The sequence below is a fragment of the Mauremys reevesii genome, linkage group 13 (assembly GCF_016161935.1).
Source record: "Mauremys reevesii isolate NIE-2019 linkage group 13, ASM1616193v1, whole genome shotgun sequence".
In the NCBI taxonomy this organism is placed as follows: Eukaryota; Metazoa; Chordata; order Testudines; family Geoemydidae; genus Mauremys; species Mauremys reevesii.
Window position 1 is genome coordinate 48068742 of NC_052635.1, and position 20344 is coordinate 48089085.

A 20344-nucleotide genomic window follows, 5' to 3' on the forward strand; every position below is an offset into this window, starting at 1 on the left:
ACCCTCTTGTACAATACAGCCCGGGCACTGGGCAGGCTAGAGGGCTGGCAATGAGGCACAGGGGCTGTCACCTCCGGGGCCCTGGTGCAAATCCAGCCCTGGGCGCTAGCGACTGACAGACATTGAAACCTGACTGCTGCTCAGCGGAAAATGAGCGTGGTCCAGGTCAGCGAGGTCAGTCCCGGGGACGTATGCACTCACTCAGAGTGGGGGTGAAGGTGCCACCAGGGGCAGGGAAGTCACCCCAGCCTTCCCTTCTGGTAGGCAGCAGAATTTGAACCAGGGGCTCCTCCCACACATCCATGATTCACTTCCTACAGGATATTAACTCGCAGCGGGCTTGGCTAATTAACGGTGCTTGCAGCTTTATGGAGTCTTGTCTGGCTCTCTCTTGGGCGGGGGGCAGGACAGAGAACACACGTGGCATCCACTAGAAACAGAGACCATGGCACCTTGGCTACCTTGCCCTGGCTGCCCACTTGGCAGGTAGAACCGTTAACGTTTAGCTTGTCTGGCTTGTAAGTGTAGCACAGGCTACTCAGGTCACCACACTGCTGAGTCAGGATTCACCATCTCCAGCCATTACATCCCTCTTATCTCCCTTACGGACCTTCACGGCTGCCAGGGTGCCCGGTGCGCTGGACCTCATTGCCGTAGGTGAGCCCTCCTCTGGGCTTTGTTCCTTTCCCGGGCCAGGGGTCACCTGATTTCTTTGTTCTCCGACACCTTTAGCTATCTCCTTGCAGGGGGGAAGGGCCCCGGCCATTAGTTGCCAGGAGAGAGTGCCAGCCATTTATGCACACTGGGCCTTTGCTCTGCAACAATCTCACCCTCTAGAGACTTAAGAAATGCATAAGGGAAACTGAGGCACCCACACAATATTCAGAGGAAACATTAAGAACAGTCCCAACTTTGTCACAATAATACAAACTGAAATCTCTTGCATACAGTAAATTATAGTAGAGTACGTGCACTCTGCAGATTGATGTTAAAGTCTCCGTTAGATCTACAAAACAAGCCAAGTTTGAAAAAAATTGTTTTGGAGCCACATACTCCAAATCCAGCATAGTGTCCAAGAACACTCTTTCTGGGTACCGAGGCACTTCAAGCACATGTTAGGGCTGCAGATTCTTTCCTTCAGCCCTGCCATGGCTTAGCACATTCTCATGAAAGCTAAAGTCAAACCCTTTCACTTGAGCTTTGCTCAGCATCTTCGGAACCCCTCCCCTCTTCCCATAGAATTCTGAATCAAGTTCAATGTCTCAGTCCTTATCTTCCAGGTGCTCCATGGCCTGGGCCCAGGTATATAAAGGCCAGCCTAAAGCTCCGGGATAAAGACAATGATCAACAGCTCTGCTCCTCTGATACCATGGAACGCTCCACAGTAAGGGGAAAGCTTGTCTGTGCAGGACACAGCGATTTCTCAGGGCCTAGCCCCAGACTGTGGAACAAACTCCCTCAAGAACTAAGGACCATCACAGACCTCATCATCTCCCGCTCCAAGTGGAAGGGGCATTTCTTTGACCTGCCTTCTCTCAAATAAATACACAGCAATATGGATATTAAACAAACCAACCCTACCAAACCAGACACTGCACTGTATGCACTTCTCCCCCCAGGGAGAGAATGGGAGAACAACGCCTGACACAGGTGTAGTGACGCTGCTTAATGACAATGTTCAGATACTAGGGTGATGAGCGCGGCATAAGACTGCAACCGTCACCCACTAAATCACGAACACCATCTGCTCCCGGATTTCGTTTGCCAGAAGTTGGGAGTGGGCAGCAGGGGATGGATCACTTGGTGATTCCCTGTTCTGTTCATTCCCTCTGGGGCACCTGGCACTGGCCACTGTCAGAAGCCAGGATACTGGGCTGGATGGACCGTGGATCTGACCAAGTGTGACCATTCTTATGTTCTTTGAAGATTTCCAGTACAAGTATTGACACTATCTGAAACCTGAGGAAACACGGCTGCCTTTAAAGCTGCCTTTCCCCTGTGACCCATGTGAACGTCTGTTTCTTTTTGCTGTACGGTGCTCGGGCGGCACCATATAAAAGAATTCAGAGTGGAAGTCGTGTTAGTGGGTTTAGCCCACGAAAGCTTATGCCCAAATAAATGTGTTAGTCTCTACGGTGCCACAAGGACTCCTCGCTCTTTTTGTATAAAAGAAGCTATTCAGCCGTTGTGGTTTTCCAGAGACACTCTACATGTTGATTTGCAAAGTGGGAGTTGACATTTTTCTGACCCTACTCACTTATCACATTTAATGGCACCTGCACGTAATATGAAATAATCTAAGAAAACAGGGTGACTTTTAACTGAGGGTGGATAACTTAGACAAATGACTAATGTACTGCCTCTTCTCATGGGCTTGCTATCCTGTCTGCATTGGAGGCTGAGTCAGGATCTACTGCTACAACAGAGTTAGTGTAGAGGTGAGCTGTTTGTCTAGTGTACACGCATCCAATAATGCAAATATTTTTCAACCTGACAGTACAGTGATTTGGAAAGGCCAAGAATGTGCATACTTTGAGGAGGTGCCAGATTCAAAGGCGGGTGTGAGAGGAAAACACAATTGTATGCTATCCACCTTGAGCAAATTCCTGGCACCCAGCAGCGCAAATGCCTCCTAAAAGCCCTTGGCTTGCTAAGCAAAGTAAAAATAAGCATGTTGAGGTTTGCTTTTCCAGTGAATGGCGGATACCACTATAGTGTGCAGCAGAAGCTTGGATGAAGAGGACAGTAACATGAAGATTTTCTTCTTTCCCGAGATACTTTGTTCAAACTCACTTCCCGCAATGGTCCTTACTTTCTTCCCACAGCAGAGAGCTTTTCAGTGTCCCTTGGGAACTCTGCTCACGCTCAGTCTTTCACCAGTGTTGGAACGTAAGGCTGTCAAAACTTGCATTAGGCACTCAAAAAACTCAAGGACCGTGGGCAAAGCCTCAGATGCCGCAAAGCTGGCATAGCTGGCTTTACACTCTTAGTGCCTGGCGTCCTGTGGGTGAATCTAGTGCCCATAAATGTCCTTAAAAACTCAAGTCCTGATGTGCCCAAACTAAAAGGCTCCCCTACTAGGCATGAGAGAGTAGCTCAGTCTCTCACCCATTCAGTCCTTAGGTTGCCAATCAGCTGTTCATTCATCTGAATCGGCGACAGCAGTTGATGGGGTGAGGACATGGACTGACACCAGTAAACTCATTTCATATAGGCCACCAGTCGGCATCCAAACAGGAGGCGGGCCCTGTGGTTAAGGCACTAGCGTAGGACTTGGGAGCCAGGGCTCAAGTCCCTTCTCTGCCACAGCCTTCCTGTGCAACTCTCTGGGGCTCACTTCCCACTCTGTACAATGGTGATAACTCTGTTGTGCCACAAATCCAGTCACGATTGTGAGGTGCTCAGATACTACAGTGATGATAGCCATGGCTGGCCAGATGGGAGCGACTGTTGGGCATTGCTGACCGAGACGATGTTTAACCCAACAATGAAAATAAAGATGAAATTCACCGTAGTCAGTGAATAGTCCTCACCGCCATCCAGTCCTCCTAAGTTGTTTTCCTTCAAGCAGATGCACAAATACACACACATTACGGGGTAATGAACAGCTTGGGTTTCTGAGCAAAATGAAAGCAGAGTGAGAAAAGTCTGTTGGATGTGTTTTAGATTTGCTTGGCTGAGATGCTCATTACTGGTCTATGGGCTGAACATTGCACAAAGCACATCCAGAGCACAGCAGCTCAACGCGATGAGCACGAGCGAAGTTCAGTGACAGAGAGCAGGACTGAAATGTCGTGGCAGAACGGATTGCCTGTCGTGCTCTGCAGCAGACAGGGCAAGTCCTGCACTCATTACTCTGGTACAGTGGGAATCAATTATTTTTTGTCAAGGTCCAAATTTCTTGGTCAAGGTTAGTCAAGGTCCAGAGAATAAAACAGAAATAAAATAATAAACAACAATAAATAATAATATAAAAAATAAAAAGATGCTGTGGTCTGTTCAAAAGCACGTGGCGGTCCGGATTGACTACCCCTGCTCTGATATTTCTTATATTCATTCCCCTTGAGGCAAACCCGCAAAGTCAACAGTTTGCCTGAGTACAGACGTGAAGCATGTGGGCTGCACTGACACAACAACTGTAGTGAGCTGCATTCTCAATCGGATTTGAAGAGACACATTTTCCAAAATGTGCCTAAAAAACTGGGGGGTGCCCCACCCCCTGGCAGATGCAAAAGCCTGCATTGGTGTGTGCCCAAATTGCCATGTACAAGAGAACCTGGGTGCTTTCAGCCCAAATACTCTATACACGGGTTGCTCTGTGAACGGGTTCCACTTACACATCTTGGGGTGTATTTTTGGAGAATGCTTTGAAAAGTTGGCCCGATATTACAATATGTGCAAGATCTAAGATCACGCAGGAGTGGATTCTATTACCTAGGAGGGTAACTAAAAAAGGCTCAGCAACCAAGGAAAGTACAGAGTGCTGACAAAATACAAGCCCCAGCGAAAAGATAAAGTGCAATGTGAGACATTTCAAACCGTTAGTAAATCACATCAACACTGTATAGGCAGGTGCTCAAACTCAGAGGCAGCTGACCATCCAAAAATAGAATTAAATTATCGGTCTGTTCTCTAATCCCAACTGCATCCCAGAAAACAGCTCCCACAATGGCCCTATGCTACCACCATGCCCTAGGAGACACCTGGCCTGTGGGGGCGGCGGCATAAAGCAGATCCAGAGGGTGCTGAGGGCACTACTGCAGTTCCATAGCCTGGTTGTTTACCAGACCTACTGGTTGTATTCACTCATTGGGAATTACTGATTTTGACCCTCCTATAAGCTACTTAATTGCAACATAAAACATATGGAGCCAGGGGCACTGGAACAGTTTTTATAGTGGGGGCTGAGAGCCATTGAACCAAACTGTAAACCCTGCATGTGATGGAAACCCCTTCAAGCCGGGGGGTGCAGCAGCACCCCCAGCACCCCTAGTTCCGGCACCTATGTATGGAGCCTGATCCACTGCGTTCCACCAGCTTTTGCACCCGGGAAAGCCCATTGAACCGGCCTATCAGAGAGGAGACTCAGGACCATCCTGTATTGTCATTCCATGTGTGCTAAACGAGCTCTGCAGCCTAAGGGCTCCTGTATCGTTCTTACTTGGTACAAGCTGAGATGGGAAGATGAGGCAAATATTCTCGAGGCAGCTGATTTACATTACGCAGGATGAAAAGTGCAGACCATACGCCATGTGTTCCTCCTCAGCTCCATCAGCAATGCAGCTCCAGACATGGCTCCCCGACTCGATTCACCAGAATGCTGGAACTAACCACATCAGGTCACAAGGCTTCTGCTCAGCCAGGATTTATTGCACATTTAACCTTGTTCCCTGCCTCCCCTCCTGCGGGTTATGATGAATGGCCGGGCTCTTCCCAGCCACAGCTGGGCAGCTGGATCATTACATCCATGCTGGGCTCTGCTTGCCTGCTTCATTTCATGTGCTGGGAGAGATTTCATTTCCAGAGGCTCCAGCCGGCCCTCTGCCATGTGAGACAGAACAGTGCCATATCTCTAGGACAATCAACTGCAAAGCATTTGTAAATACGAAAAATTCAACTGGCTGAGCTAAATCCATCAGAGTTCATTTCCCCATGGCTGCTCCTCCCTCCATTGCACATTCCGGAACGCGGTATTGAACTCTAGAGCAGGGATTTCTTTTCGCAAAATCCCACACACTGATGTGAAAACAACCCAGCTCCTTGTGTGTTACCGAATCAGTCGGTGATTGTGTTTTCTCCCTGCTGGAGCGCTTCCCCCTCATCGTCAATGGAGAGCACGCCCAGCCGCCGTCCACCTGCCACCTAGCAGAGTAGCCATTTAGCGGGGAGGGAGTCACGTCAATTCATGGGCCACAGGGGCTGCAATAAAGTCATTTTTCAGCTTTGCAGTGGCAATGCAATTAGCTGTCAGCACCAGTGTAGAAAAGGCCAGGGCATGGACTCAGCACAGCTTTGGTGACAGTGGGGTTCTTCCACCACTGCAGAATGAGGAAAATAGTCCCTCTATTGCATAGCTCCTGCAGGAGGCCCAAGGCTATCTGCCATTCGGCTTACAAGGTGGCACATCAGCCGAGCACACAGAGGAGCTGGTGGAAGTAACAGCGGAACTAGACGGCATTTCAGTCAGTTTCCATTACAGGGCAGCTCAGACATTACGGACAATAGCGAAAGTGTCAAAACCTCTCAACTGAAAACACAGGACACATTTTTCATGAACATCTTCCAGTTCCAATGTCGTGGAGCAGGCCTCTCCTGCCACCCTGGGCTCCCATGAACTGCCCAGTGCTGGGACTGCCCAAATGAGAGGGAGACAGCAATCCATAAACCATGGTTGTCTGGTCCCAGGCGGCTTGTGAGCAAAATGTCCCAAAGTGCTGATTGGTTATGAATTATCCTGGAGCATGTTCACGAAGGGCCAGATCTGGAGAGGATTCAGAAAGAGGTGAAAATTACCTATCAGTGAGTGAGTCCAACCATCTCACTTCATGGATGGACCCTGAAGCTGCCGCTTGTGATTGATAGTCAGCATCAAAGTGCAGGAGCAGCAACACCTCCCATCCTGGGGAACCACCGAATGTTTAACCTTCACTCCCTCCCCGCGAGGGCTCAACTCTGTGGGTAGTTCCCTCCCTTCCCCCAAGAGCTCAGCACCATTGACTGGTCACAAGCCCCCCCCGCAGATTTGCTCACTACCTGTACTTGCAAATGGTTTTCCTGAGGTACCAAAAGCAGCTAATTCCCACAGTCAAAGGCCACAGCAACTGGCCCAAAGGATTCTGGGTTGTGGCTGAGGGGGAGAATGTGGGGTTGCAGTCTGAAATGAGCACAACCCCAGTGCTTCACTCTGCCGACCCATTCTCCCAGTTAGCCCGTGGGGTGGTGGGTGGAGGAGGGTCTGACGTGAGGAATACAAGGTGTCTGCCATGTTTTTCCTGGGAAGAGCACATCTCCTCCCAGTGTGTTTACAAGAAGGGGGTTTCCAAGAGCTCTGCCTTTCCCTTTAACGGCCTGTGCAGATAAGGGGGATACAGTCTTCAGACCAGCTAACTAAAAGAGAAAGCCCCACCTACCGAGGTTTGTGACTAGCCTCCTCAGGCACTGCACACGAGCCCCACTTTCATAGGATGACATAAGAAATTCCTTCTCTGAAACTGGGGAAAGAATTTCACAACATTGACCAGCGAGAGCGGCTATTCATCTGCAATGTCCCCACACTGGCTCTTTCTGTGTGTGTCACTTATCTGTATATTTTTAGCATGTGTGGGGGGAAGTGAGCTATTACAGACCTGCTTTTGTCACAAATCCATGCTCAACGTTGAAAAAAAAATAGGTGGATTTAGTTTTTCTTGGAAACAGTGGGGTTTTTCCAGTTCTTGCTTAGGTTCCACCATCCACCCAGATGAGGGGGTGTGTGCTGTGTGTGCCTGTATAAAGGGAGAGCACAACTAGTGAGGGTGGGAGGAGATAAACCATCAGCTCCTTGTTCATAGCTGTAGGCACACCAAGCAGAGAGCAAGCAGAGTAAACGGGATTCCAGGGCTGGACACCATGGCTGAAGGTAAAGCTGCAGAACGGCACGTTGCCAGAGGCTGCATTTCAGCAAAACTTGACAACTTTTTTATAATTCTTCTAAATCAGAAATGTTTTGCTTGGTTATAGTGAACTTTGCAAAGTGTCTATGTAAGGGTGGGCAGTGATATCAGTGGGTCGGTATGTATCTGTGTGCATAAGTTCTACTTTAAAAGTTGAGGAGTATTACATCTGTTCAGTTAGCTCAGGCTGGAACATTAAGCAAGCTCCTTTATGTCAACTGCACTTGTTTGTATTTCTGGAACTTATTGAAACTGAATGGCAAACTCTTGACTCCAGTGCAGAATAATCAGACATGCCAAAGATTAAAATACAAGATAGTTATGATCAGGAGGAAACTATTTTGAGTTAATTTTGTTCTTTACCATAACTACAGTAATTTGCTATTGTTTTAATAACAGCCAAATGCTGTAAAGAGTGAAATTTTAAAATACTGTTTGAAATTGCAGCTCCCTTTCAGCAGGACTCTGCAGAGAGCTGCTCTAAAAATATTTGCTTTAAGTGTCACCCTATTTTTAAAGAGAGTTATCTAAATAAAGCCATAAAAAAAGCCTTCTAAGCCTTTAGAAATCCCTCTGACACATAGCTGGCTTTTGTGTGTAGTCTTTCACTGGGGAAAGAATACTTTCTTCTCTAGATCTTTCACAGTGGAAAGAGGTAAATAGAATCATTCCCCAAGGATCTGTACTGGGACCAGTGCTGTTTAACATACCCAAAAATGATTTGGTAAAGGGGGTAAACAGGGAGGTGGCAAAGTTTGCAGATGATACAAAATTATTCAAGATAGTGAAGTCCTAAGCTGACTGTGAAGAGTTCCAAAGGGATCTCACTAAACTGGGTGACTGGGCAACAAAATGGCAGATGAAATTCAATGTTGGTAAGTGCAAAGTAATGCACATTGGAAAACATAATCCCAACTATACATACAAAACGATGGGGTCTAAATTAGCTGTTACCACTCAAGAAAGAGATCTTGGAGTCACTGTGGATAGTTCTCTGATCAATGTGCAGTGGCAACAGAAGGGCAACAGAAATGGTTAGGGGGATGGAACAGCGTCCACACACGGAGAGATTAAAAAACACTGGGAGTGTCCAGTTTCAAAATGAGACAACTGAGAGGGGATGGGGTCCCTTAAAGCATGCCTAGTGCGGAGAAGTAGATAAGGAAGCATTATTTACCTCTTTGCATAAGACAAGAACCAGGGTCACCCAATGAATGTAATATGCAGCAGGTTTAAAACTAACAGAAGGAAGTACTTCTTTACCCAACAGTCAGTCAACCTGTGGAACTTACTGCCAGGGGATGTTGTGGAGGCCAAAAGTATAATTGGGCTAAAGAAAGAACTAGATAAGTTCACGGAGGACAGGTCCATCAATGGCTATTAACCAAGAGGGCCAGGGATGTAGCCACATGCTCTGGGTGTCCCTAAACCTCTGACAGCCAGAAGCTGGGACTGAACAACAGGGGATCGATCACTCGATAATTGCTGTGCTCTGTTCATTCCCTCTGAAGCACCTGGCATCAGCCATTGTTGGAAGACTGGCTACTGGGCTAGATGGACTATTAGTCTGACCCAGTATGGTTGTTCTTATCTTCTTATGAAATAATATTTACCATGTCAGATTCTGATCAGTGTGTAGCCCTTTTTGTTCAGTCTATGATCAGTGAGACAAGGCAATACAGGCTCAGCATTATTATGTGGCATCAGAGCCCATCCTAAAGCAAGCGACTGTGTCCTATGGCTGAGTGTGGAGGTGCAGATAGGCAGGTGAGAGACATGCCAAATCCACAACAGTGACAAAAACAAACAGGGAAGTTAATTCAGTTTAGCCGCCTGGGATCTCAGTGACAAGACCAGGTTTTATTAAATCGAGTCCCAAGACAAAATAAAAATGAATGAAAGAGGAGGAGCCAGCAATGGCATTGCAGTGACTGCACCCTAAGGAAAACAGGGTCAGAACTGACTGTGGCACCGAGAGAGCTGGGCCTGCTTTAAACCCTCTGACTGCTCATCACTATAGGGCAGCGGTCGGACTTTGGGAGGAGTCTGAAGACCCTCATCCTTCATTTTCCCTCAGGATGATGAAAAGCAGGATCCCTTCCCATCAGAGATTGGACCAAATTATATGCGGGCGTAAATGGGGAAAACTCCACTGAGGTCACCAGAGAATGTTGCTTCTGGCATTTCTCTTCCGGGAGGGCCCCCACCTGGCCCTCGGCTTGGGCTGTTCCTGGGAGAAGGTGGAACTGAAGTTTTCCATGAGTTCCTCTTCCTCTGTCTTTGTGCTCACAGGGACCCTCCCATGCTGTGTCCAACTTCCAAGCACTCCCACGTCTTTCAAAATAGAAACAAACACTGACCATCTCCCTCTGCGTCTCCTGCTGCTAGATGCCAGGAAGAGCTTAGTTCAGAGCTGGTTTGTGTATGTTTAAAGTGCAAGTATGTCCAGGGAAAGCAAGGGTGAAAAGGGGAGTTACATGCTTTGATGTGAACACAGCAAGGCTTGTGGCCATTCTTCTCTCTCGCAGGAGTGAGCCCCAGAGTCTAAGTCTGACTCTCCAATGCACAAAGCAAAGACAGCTCAAAAAACCAGAAGAGAAAAACCCTTCTAATCTCTTTCGTGGCAGCTGTCCTAGGGGTTAGTTATAACAGTAGGAAATAGAAGTCTGGCAGACAGAAATTTGACTGTTTAACTGGTGTCCTGTTACATTAAAGGATTTTAAAACACAGGGAAAATGGAACTGGAATGTTAAGGTATTTCATTCCACTCATGGCCTTGTGAACATTGTAATACCGGCAGTGACTAGCATGCAGACATCCAGGAAGAGCTCTGCAAACACCCTAGTATATGTTTTCATCAATTTAATAACTAAGGAATAAACTGGCTGTTACTGATCAAAGAGGCCAACAGAATACAAGTTTGGAGTTACCAGCTCAGGCTAAATCATTTTTTGGAATTCCTCTCTCTAACGCACTCTCTCTGACTTGGCCCAAATTTTCTGGCAGCGTCTAGCTTGATATAAGATCCTACGCATGTCATTGGGCGCAGTTTTCGCTAAATCAGGGGCAGGGGCGGCTCTATGTATTTTGCCGCCCCAAGCACGGCAGGCAGGCGGCTTTTGGCGGCGCGCCGGTGGGAGGGCCACTGGTAACGCGGATTCGGCGCCATGCCTGTGGGAGGTCTGCCAGTCCCGCGGCTTCGGCGTACCCGCTGCCAAATTGCCGCCGAAACCGCGGGACCGGTGGACCTCCCGCAGGGGCGCTGCCAATGGCAGCCTGACTGCCGCCCTCACAGTGACCGGCAGCGCCCCCGCGGCTTGCCACCCCAGGCACACGCTTGGAGCGCTGCTGCCTGGAGCCGCCCCTGATCAGGAGTGAAATGGGTAAAATGAAAGTCTCCCTTCAGTTTGTTCTCCACTGGTCACACTCCCGCAGCTCGGCAGCCCGATGGAATCATTTTGATTATGGGCAAGCTACGCTTTCTCCATAACTCCATCTATCTAGATCTCTTAGGTCTTACCGCGATAGCCTCCTACCAGGGAAAGCAATTATTTCTCTCGCACACGCCCTTCCCTGCTGGCAAGCAACAGGGCTGACTTTGTGGGAAGGTTTTGGGGGCATATCCATAAGCACGAACGTGAGGGCACTATTGCAAGAAAGCCTTTTGCTCTGGATGTGGCAATGTCAGAGGTCTGCCTTTTTTCACCTTCCTATAGCAACGGGTTTCTGCAGCTCTCTCCCTTCCTCCTTCTGGCCAGCATTCAGCCCCTTCCCTAGGGCAGTGGCTCTCAGCCCTTCCAGAGGACTGGACCCCTTTCAGGAGGCTGATCTGTCTTGCTGGTTTCACTTTGCTTAAAAACGACTTGCTCAGAAAATCAGACACGAAAATACAAAAAGGTCACAGCCACTAGTACTGAACAATGGCTGAGTTTCTCCCTGTTACCATAGAATTATAAAATAAATCAATTGGAATATAAATACTGTACTTGCATTTCAGTGTATCATAGACAGAGCCATATAAACAAGTCATTGTATGAAATTTGAGTTTGTTCTGACTTGGCTAGTGCTTTTCCTGTAGCCTGTTGTAAAACTAGGCAAATCTCTAGATGAGGTGCTGTCCCCCCTGGAAGACCCCTGCGTCCCCCTGGGGTAGGCATACCCCTGGCTGAGAACCACTGCTAGCTGACCGATTGCTGAGAGAGGATGGGAGCGAAGCAGCAGTGAGCCGAGCAGCCCCAGCCCTGTCAGCACTTGCTCCATAAATCAGACCCTGGTTTTCCAGCTCAGGTACTCTGGCACTGGACTCGCTATGTGTTCTCCTACATTAAATACTTTCACTTATTCTGGCAACTAATCTGCCTGACTGCAATGCATTCACGGCTCGCTAGCCTGGAACAAGGATGAATGATATCGCATTGCCCCAGGAAACCACGCTGAAACAACGGGTAATGGTGCTGTCTGATTATCACCGGCTGCCGAGCACAGGCCCTGCTTACACCAGTGCCTCTCTGCCCTACCGCCACAAGAGCACGCCCTGCAGAATGCCGCAGGCTACTCAGTCAGACATCCCTTTTCGCAGTACGTTTATGGGCAGGCTCTCCGAAAATAGGAAACTTCCTGTCAGCCTGACCAAGGGCACAGGGAACATCCAAAGCCCAGCGTTCCCCAAGCTCAGAAATGCTTCTCTCTCTCGGGGGGAAAACAACCCAGACAACTTGGCAGCGGAAGCCTGAAGCCAAACTCCTCCAGAGGCAGGAAGGATGAGTGCTGCCCTCTCTGCTGCTGGCCCTCTGCAAGTCTCTCCTGTCCTTGAATCCCGATGGACCCAGTGCAGCTCTGCGGCACTCCTTTGGCCTGGCCTCAGGCCTCTCCGCTGTTGTATCATTAAGAGCAGAAGCCTAGTGCAAGAGTCTGGCACAGAACCAAGGGGAAGCTCGGCATTCCACTCCCAGCTCTACCGCTGACTGGCTGCGTGACATTAGGCACCGTGTTTCCTCTCTGTGCGCCTCAGTTTACTCCCTGGTGGAACGGGGAACGTAACGTGCATCAGCTCTGTAAGGTTCTTTGAGATCGACGCAGGAAGAGCGCTGTGTAAGTTCTATGGGTGGTACCAAACTGGGGCAGCCACAGCGATTGTAACTGTGTCACACGTCTCTGTGTCTTGGGAGAAGGGAGAGTGGGGAGGAGATTAGCAAACTCCTCCCCCGGCCCTAGTGATGATCCAAAGGAGCTTTTAGCCCAAAGACACCCAGGATTCTGCTTCTCTCTCCCGCACAAGCAGATTGCTTAAATTATTAATTAGTTTCAGTTTGCTCCTGGGAGCTTTGGCCATGGTGAAAGAACAGTGGTGAAAGAACAGGTTAAGGACAATTTAGAAAAGTTGAACATGCACAAGTCCATGGGTCCAGATCTTATGCATCCAAGGGTGCTGAGGGAGTTGGCTGATGTGATTGCAGAGCCATTGGCCATTATCTTTGCAAATTCATGGCAATCGGGGGCGGTCCCAGACAATTGGAAAAAGACAAATATAGTGCCAATATTTTAAAAAGGGAAGAAAGCGAACCCAGGGAATGGCAAAATCATGGAGCAGGTCCTCAAGGAATCCATTTTGAAGCACTTGGAGGAGAGAAAGGTGATTGGGAACAGTCAACATGGATTCACCAGGGGCAAGTCCTGCCTAACCAACCTGATTGCCTACTATGATGAGATCACTGGCTCTGTGGATATGGGGAAAGTGGTGGATGTGATATATCTTGACTTTAAAAGCAGCAAAGAGTCTAGTGGCACCTTATAGACTAACAGACGTTTTGGAGCATGAGCTTTCGTGGGTGAATACCCACTTCGTTGGATGCAAGAGTCTTGACTTTAGCAAAGCTTTTGATACAGTCTCCCACAGTATTCTTGACAGCAAGGTAAAGAAGTATGGATTGGATGAATGGACTATAAGGTGGATAGAAAGCTGGCTAGATTGTTGGTTCAGTGGGTAGTGATCAATGGCTCAATGTCTAGTTGGCAGCCAGTATCAAGCAGAGTGCCCCAGGGGTCGGTTCTGGGGACGGTTTTGTTCAACAGCTTTATTAATGATCTGGATGATGGGATTCATTGCAACCTCAGCAAGTTCGTGGATGACATTAAGCTGAGGGCAGAGGTGGATATGCTGGAGGGTAGGGATAGGGGCCAGAGTGACCTAGACAAATTGGAGGATTGGGTCAAAAGAAACCTGATGAGGTTCAACAAGGACAAGTGCAGAGTCCTGCACTTAGGAAGGAAGAATCCCATTCACTGCTACAGGCTAGGGACTGACTGGCTAAGCAGCAGTTCTGCGGAAAAGGACCTGGGGGTTACAGTGGACGAGTAGCTGGATATGAGTCAGCAGTGTGCCCTTTTTGCCAAGAAGGTCAACAGCATATTGGGCTGCATTAGTAGGAGCATTGCCAGCAGATCGAGGGAAGTGATTATTCCCCTCTATTCGGCACTGGTGAGGCCAGTTCTGAAGTATTGTGTTCTGTTTTGGGCCCCACACTACAAGAAGGATGTGAAAAAACTGGAAAGAGTCCAGCGGAGGACAACAAAAATGATTAGGGGGCTGGAGCACATGACTTACGAGGAGAGACTGAGGGAACTGGGGTTATTTAGTCCGGAGAAGAGAAGAGTGAGGGGGAATTTGATTGCAGCCTTCAACTACCTGAAAGGGGGGTTCCAAAGAAGATGAAGCTCGGCTGTTCTCAGTGGTGGCAGATGACAGAACAAGGAGTAATGGTCTCAAGTTGCAGTGGGGGAGGTCTAGGTTGGATATTAGGAAACACTATTTCACTAGGAGGGTGGTGAAGCACTGGAATGGGTTACCTAGGGAGGTGGTGGAATCTCCTTCCTTAGAGGTTTTTAAGGCCCGGCTTGACAAAGCCCTGGCAGGGATGATTTAGTTGGGATTGGTCCTGCTTTGAGCAGGGGGTTGGACTAGATGACCTCCTGAGGTCTCTTCGAACCTTAATATGCTGTGATTCTATGATTCATGGTGGGAAGCTATTTTCCTAACTGCTGAGGCAATCGACCCCTGTGAGGCAGGCACACTAAAAGGACAGATAACCCAGGAGTTCAGACAGGTTTCACTGAAGCCATTTCCATGCTAGAATGCAGAGGAGATGTGTGCATGCTGTGTGTGCATGTATGTATGTTGTGTAGGTACATGTATGTACGCTGTGTGTATGCACAAGTGCACAGATTCCAAGGCCAGAACAGATCATTGTGATCACTTCCTGCACAGAACAGGCCATAGAACTTCCCCAAAGTAATTCCTAGTGCAGGTCTTTTAGAAAAACGTCCAAAATGGTCAGTGATGGAGAATCCACCATGACTTGGTAAGTTGTTCCAATGGTAAATTACCCTGACTGTCAAACACTTACACCTTATTTCCAGTCTGAATGTGTCTAGCTTCAACTTTCAGCCATTGGATCATGTTATACCCTTATCTGCTAGATTAAAAAGCCCATTATTAAATATTTGTTCCCCATGTAGGTACTTACAGGCAGTAATCAAGCCACCCCTTAACTTTCTCTATGTTAAGCTAAATAGGTTGAGCTCCTTGAGTCTATCACGATACGGCTTGTTTTCTATCCATTCTCGTGGCTCTTCTCTGAATCCTCTCCAATTTATCAGCTTCCTTCTTGAATTGTGGGCACCAGAACTGGACACAGGATTCTAGCAGTGGTCACACAAGTGCCAAATACAGAGGGAAAATAACCTCTCTGCTCCTACTCGAGATTCCCCTGTTCATGCATTCCAGGATTGCATTGACTCTTTTGGCCACAGCCTCCCACTGGGAGCACATATTCAGTTGATTATCCACCACGATCCCCAAATCTTTCTCAGAGTAACTGCTTCCCAGGATAGGGTTCTCCCATCCTGAATATAAATATTTATATTTAGCCATATTAAAACGCATATAGTTTGCTTTCACCCAGTTTACTGAGCAATTTAGATCACTCTGAATCAGTGATCTGTCCTCTTCATTATTTACCACTCCTACAATTTTTGTGTCATCTGCAAACTTTACCAAGGATGATTTTATGTTTTTTTCCAAGTCATTGATAAAAAGATTAAATAGTGTATGGCCAAGAACTGATCTCTGGGGGACCCTACTGGAAACAGTCCTGGATGAAGTTTCCCCATTTACAAGCTACTTTTGGAGACCTATCAGTTAGCCAGTTTTTAATCCATTTCATGTGTGCCATGTTAATTTTATATCATTCTAGTTTTTTAATCAAAATATCATGTGGTGCCAAGTAAAATGCCTTACAGAAGTCTACGTATATTACATCGACAGTGTTACCTTTATCAACCAAACTTGTACTGACTATTAGTAGATGACTATTCATGAGTGTGGGGGTGGGAAGGTGGCAGGGGAAGAAGGGGGCTAGATCCAGCCCTGAGTTACATCGACATACACCAAGGTAAAGATTTCCAACTAGTGAATCTCGTTGGGCTCAGAGCTCCCTGCTCATGCATGGAGATGCACCCTGTACTCCCTAAATGCAGCAGAACAATAACCTGGCCATGTGTGCGTGCATATGAGAAACACATGGTAGTGAAGCCAAATGCATGAGCTCTATAGGAGTAAAATTGATCTCTTCTCAGTTGGATCATCAGATTTTGATGCCCAGCCTCTGAACCACTAAATGGATTCAAAGGAAGAGAGTGTGGAGTCTGGGTCAGTTTGTGCTGTGTCTTTGCTGCCTTCCTGAAAGAGAGCTTTAGATGCTGTTGGTTTTGCAGATCTGGTGCTGGAACTATGCAACCTGGAGTGTGAGTGCAACAATCAGAACCACATGACGGCTGACATGGGCAGCCAGAAGCTTGTTGTGAGGAGGGGACAGTCTTTCACCATCACACTGCTCTTCGCTGGAAGGGGTTATAAGGAAGGAGTGGATAGACTTACTCTCAACGTAGAGACAGGTAAGTCCAGAGCTATTCACTAAACTCAACTGCGGCCGGCTTGGAGAGGAGCCACCTCCATCCCCTCCTTCAGAGAGACACACAATATCCTCCCCTGTCACATCACCTCAGACATATTCACCCACCCTCCCCTCAGAGAGAGACACCATCCATCCTCCCCTCAGGGAGAGGCCATGCCCAACTAAGCCACCTCAGCGCTGTCACGTCCAGGAGGGGCAATTTCTACCCCAGTCATCACAGAGAGAGCCATCCCTGCCCCAGCCCATTCAAAAAAGCACTTTCCACACTTGTCACTTGTATACAGATTCCCCCTCTCCCTCAACCATTTTATAGGCAAGCTGTCCTCAGTTTCCACCCCCATCACCCCACCTCCCCACCTCTCACCTCAGTAAGAGGCCGACGCCACCCCATTCACCTCAGACAGTCCATCCGAGGTCTGTCACCATCCAGATAAGCAAGCACTACCACATGAAAGGCCCTCACATTTTTGTTCAAGAAAACTAATTGCTTCCCCTACGGCTTATATTTGCTTGTTTTTGCAACTCACAAAGTGAATCTAAAAGCCCTTGGTCCAAACTTTTTATTTATTTGTTTTACATTGTGGGATCTGAGAGGACGGCTTCCTCTTCCTGTCAGGAGACTGTTATCTCAGTCATGTTATTTCCAACATTAAAGTAAAATTTCCCTGGCACTGATCCTGATGTCATAGGTGGTTTTTCCTCACAGTCCCAGACAGAAAGATATAAAACAGAAACTCCACAATATAATAATAGTTGAATGGTCTCAAGTTGCAATGGGGGAGGTTTAGGTTGGATATTAGGAAGCACTATTTCCCTAGGAGGGTGGTGAAGCACTGGAATGCGTTACCTAGGGAGGTGGTGGAATCTCCTTCCTTAGAGGTTTTTAAGGCCCGGCTTGACAAAGCCCTGGCTGGGATGATTTAGTTGGGGTTGGTCCTGCTTTGAGCAGGGGGTTGGACTAGAGGACTACTGAGGTCCCTTCCAACCCTGAGATTCTATGAAAGAAAGCAAGAGCCCCAGCACTAGTGAATGTTATTTGCTTGCGTATCAGAGGGGCAGCTGTATTAGTCTGGATCTGTAAAAAGCAGCAAAGAGTCCTGTGGCACTTTACAGACTAACAGACGTATTGGAGCATAAGCTTTCATGGGTGAATACCCACTTCGTCAGATGCATGTACTGGAAATTTCCAGAGGCAGGTATAAATATGCAGGCCAGAATCAATCTGGAGATAACGAGGTTAGTTCAGTCAGGGAGGATGAGGCCCTCTTCTAGCAGCTGAGGTGTGAACACCAAGGGAGGAGAAACTGCTTTTGTAGTTGGCAAGCCATTCACAGTCTTTGTTTAATCCTGAGCTGATGGTGTCAAATTTGCAGATGAACTGAAGCTCAGCAGTTCCTCTTTGAAGTCTGGTCCTGAAGTTTTTTTGCTGCAGGATGGCCACCTTAAGATCTGCTATGGTGTGTCCAGGGAGACTGAAGTGTTCTCCTACAGGTGCAACACTAACTCCCCGTCGCCAACAACATTCATTGTTGCCACGTTCCACGCTTCTTAAGTGTTTGGGCATGAAGACAAGTCAATCAGTCTGTGCTAAGGATTATTTCAGATGAGTTGACAGGGTTGGGCTTTGCCCAGCTATTACCTTGGAATGTCTGAGCTGGAATCCATAACATCTGTAGACTCCTAATGCGGCGTTCCAAAATTCCAAGCAGTCACTTTCACACCTGGGATTTGCATTACGATGACTGGAAAAACAAACTACTACTACGAATAATAAGAGGTACTTTGGCCAGAAGGTTTCAGAAGCCAAATAAGAGTTTCATCCACAAGCTATTTTTATGGAACTCTAAGGTTCCAGCTCAAGGAATTCAGCATAAAATAATAAGGATAGCAAGTATAAAATAAAGTCATATCCCTTAGCGCCATGGACCCTCTGTATATACACATAGTACCTTCCCCTTGAGAATCTTAAGGCCCTAATAAATATTAATTAACTGAGCCTTATGTCACCACCATGACAAAAGGCAGTAATATTATCCCCATTTTACATATAGGAAACTGAGGCACAGAAGGGCGCTTAAGTGACAGTCCAAAGTTACACATAGAGTCTGTGGTAGAGTCAGGAATGTAGCCCAAAACTCCCAATTCCTGGTCCCACTGTGCTTCCACCCTCCGTAGGCTAAGGGCTTCTTTGCACACGGAAGCTGTAACTGTTTAATGTAAATCAGTTTAGTTAAATCGTACAATTTGTACGTGTGGACTCTCATAAACTGATTTAAAACTGGTTCTATGCCTTTAGCTTGACCTGTACATTTACCAGTGCAAGCTAAATTGATATAGGCCAGGTTCAAATTGATATGTCTGTCCGCACACAAAGTTGTACCGTTTTAATCAAATCGGTATAAAAATCACACCTGTAATTAAACTGGTCTAACTTTGCGTGTGGGCCAGGGCTGATTCTGTGTAAGGATCTCAATTCCCGTCTAGTGACTGGGTAAGGAGATGCCCTCTGCTCATGGTCAAGGTACATCTATCCTCCATCTTGGGAGAAATCAGACATGAAGGAACAATAGTGGTGGACCCAGCCCAGAAAGATGTGGGTTTGGTTGAGAGGCTTTGGCTATGAACCTTCTCAAAGTCTGGGCCCGTTTTTTCTCTTGGGGTTGGGCCAGTGTCTGGGGAATTTCCATCTTTCAATTGCTGAGTAAAATTAGAGCTGCAAAGAGAGGCCAGGTGTGCTGTGCAGTAGTGTTGGATGGGTCACGGTTAGCCAGACCAAACTCCTTTCCCAGCATGAACCGCAGGTCTGTCCATGGACAGAACACCGCATGGAAGCCCAGCAGAGGGACAGAAGGTTTATTTATCTCGGTCCTGCCCAGGTGACCATATAACACAGTAAGAAAGACCCAGCCCCACTGTCAGTGCTCGGGTTGGACCAGCTCCATTACTCAACCCGCTACCCACATTGGATCGTACTTCCACCAGCTGTGTGCGCCACTAATCCAGTCCCACAGGGGCTATCGGGGAGAACGCAGCTAGGATGCTGCATTTCCTTCCCTCTCCCCATCCCGGATATAGCCGTGCGCATGCAGAACAAAGCTAGGATGGAGGGAGCAGACCACACACAAGACTGGAACTTCCCACCACCCCACAGCATTCAGAGGCTGGAGGACGCCTTTAGCTGTCCATGGTTATAGCAGCCTGCATGGATTTGGAGGCTTTAATACCTGCCTGAATATTCCCTCCCAGGGCCGGCTCCTGCTTTTCTGCCACCCCAGAGGGGGAAAAAAAAAAAGCAATCGGTGGCAGCTCTATCGCGCCGCCTCATTCTTCGGCGGCAATTCGGCAGCGGGTCCTTCACTCCCTCTCTTCCTCTTCGGCAGCACTTCGGCGGCAGCTCAAAGAGGAAGAGAGGGACTGAGAGACCTGCCGCCGAATTCCACCGAAGACCCAGAGGTTCCACCCCGATACTGGACGGAGAGCCGCCCCTTTGTATTAGCCACTCCAAGCACCTGCTTCCTTCGCTGGTGCCTGGAGCCGGCCCTGTTCCTAGGCTTATCTCAAACACTGTCACACCAGGGCAGTGGCTCTCAAACTTCTGTACTGGTGACCCCTTTCACACAGCAAGCCTATGAGTGTGACACCCCCCCCCTTATAAAGTAAGGACACTTTTTTATATTTAACACTATTATAAATGCTGGAGGCAAAGCAGGGTTTGGGGAG

At 47.9% G+C, this 20344-nt stretch overlaps 1 protein-coding gene and 1 long non-coding RNA gene across 2 annotated transcripts in view; one reads left to right on the forward strand and one right to left on the reverse strand.

The window, feature by feature from the left end:
* LOC120380239 overlaps window positions 1–20344 on the reverse strand; it is a 68457-nt gene that overhangs the window by 20207 nt on the left and 27906 nt on the right. The window lies entirely within an intron of this gene.
* Window positions 7609–20344, forward strand: part of TGM2 (transglutaminase 2) — a 36113-nt gene continuing 23377 nt past the window's right edge. Inside the window, exons 1-2 of the mRNA XM_039497771.1 lie at window positions 7609–7618; window positions 16425–16604. Coding sequence (XP_039353705.1) covers window positions 7609–7618; window positions 16425–16604 — 190 coding nt within the window. The remainder of the gene's footprint in view (window positions 7619–16424; window positions 16605–20344) is intronic.